General features: G+C 41.2%; 1 protein-coding gene across 1 annotated transcript in view; it reads right to left on the bottom strand.

Annotated features, from left to right (window-relative positions):
• The window catches only part of LOC309557387 (uncharacterized protein), a gene marked incomplete at its 3' end in the record, with an annotated part of 146,257 nt that overhangs the window by 57,742 nt on the left and 76,265 nt on the right, over positions 1-12,250 (bottom strand). The window contains exons 8-9 of the mRNA XM_082260099.1: positions 5,961-6,115; positions 2,793-2,870 (exon numbers count right to left, since the gene is read on the bottom strand). Coding sequence (XP_082116225.1) covers positions 2,793-2,870; positions 5,961-6,115 — 233 coding nt within the window. The remainder of the gene's footprint in view (positions 1-2,792; positions 2,871-5,960; positions 6,116-12,250) is intronic.

The raw sequence follows: 12,250 nt of genomic DNA, 5'->3' as shown, positions 1-12,250 counted from the left end.
ATGCCAATAGTGTTGATGCCCTGGTAAGTTTTATAATTTATGGGACCTATGGTTTAACACCCATCTTTGGCTCCACCTAGCTACACTCTCAAAAAAAAAAAAAAAAATATGATTAAAAAAATTAAGGGCCAACAGCAGTACATTATTTTGAGTTGAGATGTAATGCATCTATTTTACAGTATGTTACAGAATTTATGCTTGTAGACCATGCGGAATGGAATGCAGAGCAATGAATCACAATCTCCTCGAAAAGGAATTAGGACTGATTCAAGTGTTTTCAATCAGAAATGGGAAAGCATTTCAATTCATCAATATACTGAATTCTTCAGAGGACAAGGTCAACCGAATCATTGTAGCAAACATCCATACAACGCAACAGTAAGTGGTAATCCTGCCTTTTGAAGGAAAGTTGACAGGAAAATATCAGTCATGCATTACAGATTTTTATGTACACACATGAGAATTTAAAAAATGTCAAAAAATATTTGAATGTATGCCTCTTGAATGTATATGAAACATAAGTTAATCCAATACAGGTAGACACTGAAAGAGTGAGTGGTATCATAATATTGGATAATATATCTAATTTTCTAACAGTAGACTCAAATGTTTAGAAAATGTCAGTTGCCTTGCATGATACCAGCACAAAAAGATCCTCTTGTTGAGCAGACATTTTTCACAGGAATAATACATTTTTTCAGACTATGTAACACATACATTTGCAGAAGTATACTTGATATATAAGACATCCTTTGATGGAATTCAGTCCATAAACCAGAATTACTAAAGCTCATGCATGCACGCCAGGTGTATCAATTATATGCGGACAGCTAAATCATATAAATGTCGGTAGTAAGAAAAGTTGTCATTTTGCCTCTTTGTTAATCACTTTCAGGTCTCTATTAGAAAAAGGCAGCTGGAAACGTCATGTATAGAGGGAGTTTAAATTCCCTGTGTTTTGCCCAGGAAACCACATATGCCATGTACAGGCGGTCCCCGGGTTACAAACAAGATAGGGACTGTAGGTTTGTTCTTAAGTCGAATTTGTTTGTAAGTCGGAACAGGTAAATTTTTTAAGTGTAGCCCCAGCCAAAAGAATAATTTTTAAGTTTTTTGGATAGCATAAGGAAGGGTTAACACCCCTGTACCATTTGTTTTTCTGTCTGCACCCCTGTTCAGAAGAAGGATTAGTGATAAAGCTTCAATGGAGACACCTTTTTCCCATGAGAACTCTTAGAGGAGTGAATTTCCCTTCCTAGGGGGAGATTTCTCCTCACTTCCTGTTGTCTCTCTCCGTTTGTAAGTAGGAGTAATTTGTAAGTCGGATGTTCGTAACTCGGGGACCGCCTGTACAGTCTTCCATACAAGTAAATGGCTGAAACCTTTGATTTGCAAAATATTAACCTTCAAATTACTTAGTTCCCTAAAGTTTTAAAATTCCCTTACAATAGAGATGAAGATGATGTACAATGGGTGAAAATCCCATGCAATCCCATACGATCCCATGCAGTCTTAGCTTAACCACTTGCTGTCTGCTCACATTGCTGCTACTGCGGCAATGTGGTTCGTTATCGTCCAGCGACGTAGACCTATGTCCCTGGACTCCGCCCCTTGTGGGCGGCGCGCACGCCGCCGGAGGCTTGCTCCCGCTGTTTTCAGTCACAGCGGGAGTCGGGCCAGGGGAGGAGCGGTGGCGATCGCCGCTGCTCTTCCCCGATCGTCGGGGAATCTAGTTTGGAGATCCGCCCGCTTGTGTAAACAGAGCAGGCGGATCTCCTCAGTGACAAGGAGTGACAGATTGCAGTGTTCAGCATAGCTGAACCTGCGATCTGTCCTTGTGTCACTCAGTCACCCCCCCCCCCCCACACGTTAGTAAGCACCAGGCATACATTAACCCCTCCCTCTCCAATGAAATTAACCCCTTCCCTGCCAGTGTCATTTTTACAGTAACAGTGCATATATATAGCACTGATTACTTCAGTAATGTCACTGGTACCCCCAAAAGTGTCAAAAATGTCAGTCAAGGGTCCGATCTGTCTGCCGCAATGTCGCAGTCCCGCAAAAAAAATCGCAGATCGCCGCCATTATGCGTTAAAAAAAAACACCAAAAATGACAGAAATCTTTCCCTTAGTTAGTAAACGCAATAACTTTTGCGCAAACCAATCAAAATACGCTTATTGTGATGTTTTTTTACCAAACATAGGTAGCAGAAAACAAATTGGCCAAAAATTTAAAAAAAATTTGATTTTTACATTTTTTGGGGGGGGAATTTCATATAAAAAAATGTTAAAAATATTGTTATTTTTTCAAAATAAACACTCTTTTTTTGTTTATAGCGCAAAAAGTAAAAATCGCACAGGTGATCAAATACCCCCAAAAGAAAGCTCTGTTTGGGGGAAAAAAAGGACGTAAATTTCGTTTGGGTATGGCGTCGCACGACCGCGTAATTGTCAGTTACAGTCGCACAGCGCCGAATCGCAAAAAGTGGCCCAGACATAAGACAGCAAAATCCTCCGGTGGTAAAGTGGTTAATATTCATATCTTAATTATTTTAATTAATTAATTTTATATAAGTATAGTTTATAGATGTTTCGTGACTAAAATGTAAGGAACAGAGGAGAAGGGAGAACTCTGAGTGGTGTTTACTATGAAAGGAGAAGGTGGTAGCAGTCTCTGGGGAAAAAGCCCTTGCAAAGTGTAACTTGCCTTAGAAAGTGAACAGTCTATTTGTTTTTAGAAAATCAACTATATTTATTCTGATATATCCTGATAGTGTTTATGCATTTCATACCTTTTACTATGCTTTTGCAAAAGGGCAGTGATGGCATGATCTGTAATTTTGCAGCCATTCATCGAAATATTTTTCAATCTACAACAGAGGAAAAAAAAACATGTTGTGCATATTTGTTTATAACACGTAAATTGTGCCTTATTCATTATTTGCAATATACACTATATTGTCAAAAGTACTGGGATGCCTGCCTTCAAACGCACATAAACTTTAATGGCATCCCAGTTTTAGTCTGTAGGGTTCAATATTGAGTTGGCCCACCCTTTGCAGCTTTAACAGCTTCAACTCTTCTGGGAAGGCTGTCCACAAGGTTTAGGTGTGTGTCTATGGGAATGTTTGACCATTCTTCCAGAAGCGCATTTGTGAGGTCAGGCACTGATGTTGGACAAGAAGGCCTGGTTCACAGTCTCAGCTCTAATTCATCCCAAAGTGTTCTATCGGGTTGAGGTCAAGACACACTCCTAAACTTTGTGGACAGCCTTCCCAGAAGAGTTGAAGCTGTTTTAGCTGCAAAGGGTGAGCCAACTCAATATTCAACCCTTTGGTCTAACACTGGGATGCTATTAAAGTTCATGTGTGTGCAAAGGCAGGCATCCCAATACTTTTGACAATATAGTGTAAATTGCCCAATTAAAATAAAAATATTTTCTGAGTAAAAATGAATGCAAAGTTTAACAAGAAAGATTATGTGAAGGATCATTACATGCTAAGCTGAGTCACAATAAGTGCTGAAAAAAAAAAAAAAAGTGGAGGTGTTGCCAATAGAAACCAGTGCACAACAAAAATTGCATCTTGAAGATTTTTCAATGCATGTCTATCGAATGGTGAATTATTCTGTCACCTTTTGCCATGGTTACATTCTCACAGCTCAGATCAGATCAGAATTCTCAGTTTACTTCCTGCCTGTTAGTTTCCCCATTGTTTTATTAGAGTCTTATGACATCTTATACTACGTGCACTGAAATGTAATCTGTACACTTTAACAAAAAAGACATTAGTAAGGAAGTTTAAATATTTTCTAATATCTAACATGCATGCCATTTCACGTCTATTGTGATGTCAGACAGACAGGCTGTCTACAAACTTTATGAGCCATTATTTAATATTTGTATAACTTTGCTGGATTTTAATTGCAGAAGATGGTTTAACCACTTTACCACTAGAGGATTTTGCTGTCTTACGTCTGGGCCACTTTTTGCGATTCGGCGCTGTGCGACTTTAACTGACAATTGCGCGGTCATGCGACGCCATACCCAAACGAAATTTACGTCCTTTTTTTCCCACAAACAGAGCTTTCTTTTGGTGGTATTTGATCACCTGTGCAATTTTTACTTTTTGCGCTATAAACAAAAAAAGAGCATAAATTTTGAAAAAACAACAATATTTTTCACATTTTTTTATATGAAATTCCCCCAAAAAATGTAAAAATCTAAATTTTTTGAAATTTTTGGCCAATTTGTTTTCTGCTACCTATGTTTGGTAAAAAAATTCACAATAAGCGTATTTTGATTGGTTTGCACAAAAGTTATTGCGTTTACTAACAAAGGGAAAGATTTCTGTAATTTTTGGTGTTTTTTTTTTTAACGAGTAATGGCGGCGAACTGCGATTTTTTTTGCGGGACTGCGACATTGCGGCGGACAGATCGGACCCTTGACTGACATTTTTGACACTTTTGGGGGTACCAGTGACATTACTGCAGTAATCAGTGCTATAAATATGCACTGTAAAAATGACACTGGCAGGGAAGGGGGAAATTTAATTGGAGAGGGAGGGGTTAATGTATGCCTGGTGCTTACTGACGTGTGTGGGGGGAGGTGACTGTGTGACACAAGGACAGATCCAGGGTTCAGCTATGCTGAACCCTGCAATCTGACCCTGCCTGTCACTTGGGAGATCCGCCCGCTTGTGTTTACACAGGCGGGCGGATCTGCACACTAGATCCCCGACGATCGGGGAAGAGCAGCGGCGCCGCTGCTTGTCCCCTGGCCCGACTCCCGCTGTGACTGAATACAGCGGGAGCGAGCCTCCGGCGGTGCGCGCGTGCCGCCGAGAAGGGGGAGTGTCTGACGACGTAGATCTACGTCGTCAGACGATAACGAGCCACTTTGCCGCAGTACTATTACTGTACGCAGACGGCAAGTGGTTAAAATGCAATCAGGATAGTTGCTGTTTTAGCCTTAGTCTGTTTCCCCAGAAACTGGTTTATCTTTGTGACTAAGCCTAGGTTTCCATTGCATTTTGTAATGCACGTTGAAGCACGTCTTGCACATTTCTATTGGGCCTCGAAACCCACGAAAATGGGTAAAACAAGCAGACCTGAGCTATTTTGAAAAATTTGAACAGGTCTAATTTATAACATAGCCCTTGATGCGTGCGTTTTAGCGTGTTCTGATATGCATGCTAAAACATAAATGTGTTAATGGGTCCTAGGTCTCTGACTAAAGGGCTAAACTTCACTCACTCACTATTCCTCATCCTATGAGAGTGCATTTACTGGTCATTGAGGCATGTTCATTGGATGGGAATGGCAAGCTGGCAGGGCTTAGACCCAATGCCAAGGAAGTCAAGCCCTTAGCAACAATAAAAGCTGAAGCATATGGTCACAAACACAAAAAAAAGAAAAAAAAAGTTTTCCTGTCTAACAAAGGTAGTAGTAGACATTTAGTAGTACCTACCTTAGGCAGGACTTTTCATTTTAAATGTTTAAAATAGGTAACAGATTTACTTTATGCACAGGATTATTAGATCAAAATGTGGAGTGACAGGCCAGACAAGCAAAATTATACACCCAATGCAATTCAAAAATGGATCATTGTCAATACCAGGATGGCAAACCAAAGCATAAGTATGAAACATAATGCAAAATTAGTATTTTATAATCGATGTAAAGCCATATGGCTGAGTTGAGTTGATGCGCCAGCATACATTTGCATTGGCCGGGATTGTGTTTAGGAACAAGTGTGATCAGTGTCATAGTGCACATGTGCATTAGCAGACTGATGAGCAAGGAATACATTGGAAAATAGCACACATACACACAAAAACAAGTGAACTCGATGGCCAACGTGAAATTCAGAATTCATTACAAATCTGTTTTTGTTATGGGATTCTAGAGTGTCTCCAGAAAGAAGTAACTGAAGTGTTTAAATACCATATACGATATTTACCGAGCACATCCTTCTGCAAGAGCAATGATGCCTTTATCGGTGGCCCCTGTCCAGCTTATGTCTACTGATGTCAGTTGGATACAATAAGCACTGGCATAGGATAAAACCACGTCTCCTTCAAATCTCAAACCACTGCAATTTGTTATATTCAGTTCCTGTACAGATAAGAATTACAGTAATATGAAGCACGTGTATGACATTTATGAAAATGAAAACCAGTATTTTGTAGAAGCAAAAGAACTAACATTTGGTAAATATAATATTAAAGCAAATCTAAAACCCAAACCAAAAATGTAATAAGTTGCAGTTTAACCCTTTAAGACTGCTCAATATACAGTATCTCACAAAAGTGAGTTCACCCCACGCATTTGTGTAAATATTTTATTATATCTTTTCATGTGACAACACTGAGGAAATTACACTTTTCTACAATGTAAAGTAGTGAGTGTACAGCTTGTATAACAGTGTAAATTTGCTGTCTCCTCAATATAACTCTGCACACAGCCATTAATGTCTAAACTGCTGGCAACAAAAGTGAGTACACCCCTAAATAAAAATGTTGAAATTGGGCCCAAAGTGTCAATATTTTGTGTGGCCACCATTATTTTCCAGCACTGCCTTAACCCTTTTGGGCATGGAGTTTACCAGAGCTACACAGGTTGACACTGGAGTCCTCTTCCACTCCTCCATGACAACATCACGGAGCTGGTGGATGTTAGAGACCTTGCGCTCCTCCACCTACCATTTGAGGATGCCCCGCAGATGGTTAATAGGTTTTAGGTCTGAAGACATGCTTGGCCAGTCCATCACTTTTACCCTCAGCTTCTTTAGCAAGGCAGTGGTTGTCTTGGAAATGTGTTTAGGGTCGTTATCATGTTGCAATACTGCCCTGCATCCCAGTCTCCGAAGGGAGGGGATCATGCTCTGCTTCAGTATGTCACAGTACATGTTGGCATTCATAGTTCCCCTAATACACTGTAGATCCCCAGTGCCGGCAGCACTCATGCAGCCCCAGACCATGACACTTCCATCACCATGCTTGACTGTAGGCAAGACACATTTGACTTTGTACTCCTCAGCTGGTTGCCGCCAGACACGCTTGACACCATTTGAACCAAATAAATTTATCTTGGTCTCATTAGACCACAGGACATGGTTCCAGTAATAAATGTCCTTAGTCTGCTTGTCTTCAGCAAACTGTTTGCTGGTTTTTTGTGCATCATCTTTAGAAGAGGCTTCCTTCTGAGACGACAGCAATGCAGACCAATTTGATGCAGTGTGCAACGTATGGTCTGAGTACTGACAGGCTGACTCCCCACCCCTTCAACCTCTGCAGCAATGCTGGCAGCAATCATACGTCTATTTCCCAAAGACAACCTCTGGATATGAGGCTGAGCACATGCACTCAATTTCTCTGGCCGACCATGGCGAGGCCTGTTCTGAGTGGAACCTGTCCTGTTAGACCGCTGCATGGTCCTGGCCACCATGCTACAGCTCAGTTTCAGGGTCTTGGCAATCTTTATGTAGAGCAACAATTCTTTTTTTCAGATCCTCAGAGAGTTCTTTGCCATGAGGTGCCATGTTGAACTTCCAGTGACCAGCATGACAGAGTGAGAGCGATAACGCCAAATTTAACACACTTGCTCCCCATTCACACCTGAGACCTTGTAACACTAACAAGTCACATGTCACAGAGGAGGGAAAATGGCTAATTGGGCCCAATTTGGACATTTTCACGTAAGAGATGTACTCACTTTTGTTGCCAGTGGTTTAGACATTATTGGCTGTGTTTTGAGGTATTTTGAGGGGACAGTAAATTTACGATGTTATACAAGCTGTGCACTCACTACTTTACATTGTAGTAAAGTATCATTTCTTCAGTGTTGTCACATGAAAAGATATAATAAAATATTTACAAAAATGTGAGGGGTTTACTCCCTTTTGTGAGATACTGTATATGCGCAGTGACAAAAGGGTGGGCAATAACATACATATGTGTCCCTGGACAGCCGTTGTTTATGTGCTGACAGTGCACTCACTGAGCGCTCCCAGCACAAAGACTGCATTGTGGCAGACGGCTCTCATTCCAGGCTCAGTAGCTGGCAGGACCGGCTTCTGAGCATATATATGACCACTTGTGCAAGCAGTCAAATGATTGCCGATCCTTCCTGCCCCTCCAGGCATTCCGAACTATTTAAAGGGATGCCGGGGTAAGGGGTTAAGGCTTCATACATAAGGACACATTTGCCTGTGCAGCATAAAGACGCTGTGCTTTTCTGGTGCCCAGGATGTCACCTATAGACATGAATGGGTGAAGACATTTTTACACAGCTATTTGCTGAGTAAAGTAGTTCATGTGCATAGATTTAATGTCCTGAAGGCACAGTACCTGCATTCCGGGCATTACATGTGCTACTTTATGCATTGCTGCGTATAGGTGCCTTCAACTTATTGGTGTCTATAGGCGGCTCTACCCAGCTCCATGACATCTGGGATACCCAAAATGAACACCGTCTTTATGCTGCATGTGGAAATGCACCCATGTGCATGAAGCATAACAGTGCTTAGATGTTAGTTTTTCCTATTTTAAAGCTTTCTTTAGGGGAGCTGAACCTCCCCAAACCGCAGCAGCTTCTAAACTCTTGTAAAAGCCTATGGGTGCATGGAAACATAGGCTTTTATGGAGTTAAGTTTAGGAGCTTTGCCAAAAAAAAAATGTTAAAAGCTCCTAAACTCAAGTTTAGAAGATTTCATGTACATGAGCCCTAAGTAGTATTTTATTTTGTAACTTTAAGTGTTATTAAATCCAACAACGGTAAAATCAATCTGTATATGACTTATAGCATGCTTGTAATACTCACTATGGAACCTATGGGGTTAATCATCTGTATTGTGTAAAAATGCTGTTTGCTCCTGTCTTCTCTGAGCCTCCCCTTCTCCCACTGTCCCCAATATATTTCCTGGGTACAGGCTGCACATGCTCAGTTTGGTGTGTATTGCTAGAGGGTTTATTTTTTCTTGGGAGAGTGCATGTGATCAGCACAGGGCCAATCAACACTGTCCAGACAGAGGGTCAGTGGTCCTGCATCCTCATAAAACAATCAGGGGAGAATGAAACTCCTCCAACAAGCTTTAACCAGACATTCATAGAAGTCACAAGACTGTTTTATACTGCTGATGAGAAAAGGTATTTAGCCAGTTATATTTACTAAAATTATTACATTTCCGTGTTCTGTGTACTGTGGGAGACCAGATATATTGATTGCAGGGTTCTGGGTTTAGTAATGCCTTAACTGAAAGTATATTTTTATGACAGAATGCATTTCAGGACAAAGAAACTCCCAGTTGCCAAACGACAATCACTCAGTAAACTGGTATGTGAAATAAATCTCCTGCATTTCAACGAAGGGAACAGTGACGTCCTCCATTTCTCAGTACCAGCAACATAATCTCACACACTTGCCTGCCAGGTATGGTTCCAGGATGTGGTTTTCTTTTGTAAACAAACACGGGAAAGCTCTTCAGACCTCAATAGATATGGGTATGGCCACAACTACTCTGTGCCTCAAATATTCCCTACCAGTCCTAGTCCAGTTCTGCACACTGGTGACGTCTGTCCTGCATCTAACCCACTAACTGTGCAGCCAAAACAGTAAATGGAAACAGCGGGCAGTGCCAAAACCCCTTAAGGCTTGGAAGGAACAGGTGCATTATTCATTTGCACACTTCAGACTTTAATAAAACGCGTACAAGAAGTTGTGGATTTCTAAGACAGATATGTAGGAACAATACAAATTTTTATTCAGGGTTTCTCAAACATTTAATCCAAGCTAGCAGACAGGCTCACAACTATATTCATTAAGAAACATTTGAAAAGATCCACACAATTATTTTTTAACCATTGTAAACTTTGAGTATAAATTCAATGCCTGTTTAATACAAAAAAAGTACATAAAAAACAAGTATTTGTAGAAGTATTTGAGAAAAGGCGAGGGAAACAATGCTTTATTTCATAATTCAACCTAATTCAAAAAGCATAGCAAAATAGAGCTTACAGTATAGTGACCGATGAAATGTAAGGAAAGGTCAAAATGCTAGCCTGTGCTCTGCAATGCCTCGTTTCCACTGAGCGGAACGGTTTGGGTCGGTACCGTTTGGAAGGGTTAGAATGATCTGGCCTATTCAGGTGAGCATTTCCACTGCAAGTCAGACCGCCAGGAGCCATGCAGGTTTTACACTTTTGTTTGACGTAAGCATTGAAGTTTTCCTGTCCGCCAAACAGTGGAATGTACCGTGTGACGCCAGTAGCTCCGCTCTAACCGTACCGTACCATTTCCTATGACCCTACATCTGAAGGAGGACTAGGAATGGTGCGGTTTGGTTTGGTTGTATTTTCATAATGGAAACACTCAAAATAGCGTACCGTACCGAACCGACCCGAACAGATCAGCTCAGTGGAAACGAGTCATATTCATTTTGTCCCTAGTGAATCGCTTCCTCTTTATCTGAGGCAGTGGGACGTTGTTCCCATCACTAGAAATCAAGATTGGGAGCGACATCTCGCTGCATCTGCCTGCATAGGGAGAAATTCCAAAGGAACAGACAGGCAGTCTCTTTATCGATCCTGTCGCCGGTGATTTTGCCTCTAGCAATAGAATTTCCCATCTGACAAGGTCTTAAACCTGTGAAAATGACAGTAAAACCTTGGTTTACGAGTAACGTGGTTTATGAGCGTTTTGAAAGACGAGCAAAGTTTTTTTTTAATGTTGCCTTGATTTGCGAGCACTGTCCTGATATAATACGAGCAACATATGAGCAGTAGTTTTAATGTTAAAAAAATAATTACACTCACAATGTTAAGGAGTATGGTACAATTCCAAAGTCGCTGCTGTACAGTATGCAGTACTGTATGTGGCCAGAGGTCCGGGAGCACTGCTGGCTGGCCAGCGCTTCCTGCAGAACTCGGAGACACTCCCAGCTGGGTGGGCGGATGTAACGCGCGTTCGGAGCACCTGGAAGTGACGTCAACAGTTCTTGACTGTCCCCAAGTTCTGCAGGAAGCGCTGAGAGCCACCAGCACCCCCGGACCTCTGGCCATATACAGAACTGTATACTGTACACCAGTGGTTTTACTATACAGTACATATACACCAGTGGCTTTGGAAATGCACCAGACTCCTTAACATTGTGAGTGTACTGTCATTTTTTCTTTTTGTGAGTTTCCAATATTTCTTATGGGGAAATTCGTTTTGTAATACGAGTGCTTTGGATTACAAATATACTTCCGAAACGAATTATGCTTGCAAACCAAGGTATTACTGTATATATAAGCTCGCGCTATGGTGAAAGATTTATTATACTGGAATGAATGTGAAATGACTGCAGCTGCTGTGCACAAGGTGCTAATCACTTGTAAAACATAAAAAATAGATAAGTACAGCGCTTGCAAGTGTGCAAAAATACAAAAAACAAAAAACATCCAATAAAGAAATTAAGATGCAAATATTGTCTCAATATAATACAGTGCTCTTATGCTCCAACCTTTTTATAAGTGCTGATGTGCTCCAAACTCACTCCGTGATGTGGCACACAACCCTTGTGCATCTCAACTTACCAAATGTAATGGATCCCCAGCTTTTCAGTCTGGGGGTCAAACAGGCTTAGATCTAGTATAGGGGCTGGCAGGTCAGAAGGGTCCGGCATGGACCTCCCCAGCATGGCTCTCAGACATTCGGGATGCTCACCAAGCTCAGAATAAAAGAGGGAGCCAATAGTGAAGTACTGTAAGGCTAATATTTATTGCGCAGAAGTATAAATATACTTACAGGACAAAAGATAAAAACAGGCATGTAAAGTGTAAGGAGTCTTCCGGGAACCCTATAACCAGTGTGCGTTCCACACCAACCAGAAGTGACGTTATTAGGACTTGAAACCAGAAATTGCTTCAACGCATTTCCCCTCCCACAGGGCGTCATCAAGGACCTTATCAAGTGAGCATTTTTACAGGCTTCCTGTTTAGAGTTACAGAGGAGGTCTAGAGCTACAATTATTGCTCTCACTCTAACAATCACGGCGATATCTCACATGTGTGGTTGGAATACCGTTTAGATGCCAAGAAGGATACAGAGGCTTCAAAAACTCGGTATCCTTCTTGGCATCTCGATCTTCGGGTCCTTCCTGTCAGGCTCTATATTTTATGCCTTTTACAAGCATCTTATACCTGGTCATATGATGACAAGTATCCATGGGCCCTATTACAAATACGATGACACAGCCCTGATAACAATAAC

This window comes from Pelophylax lessonae (assembly GCF_965119305.1).
Source record: "Pelophylax lessonae genome assembly, chromosome: 1".
Taxonomy (NCBI): Eukaryota; Metazoa; Chordata; class Amphibia; order Anura; family Ranidae; genus Pelophylax; species Pelophylax lessonae.
Note: the sequence above shows the minus strand (reverse complement) of the source record. Positions and strands in the feature narration are given on the sequence as shown.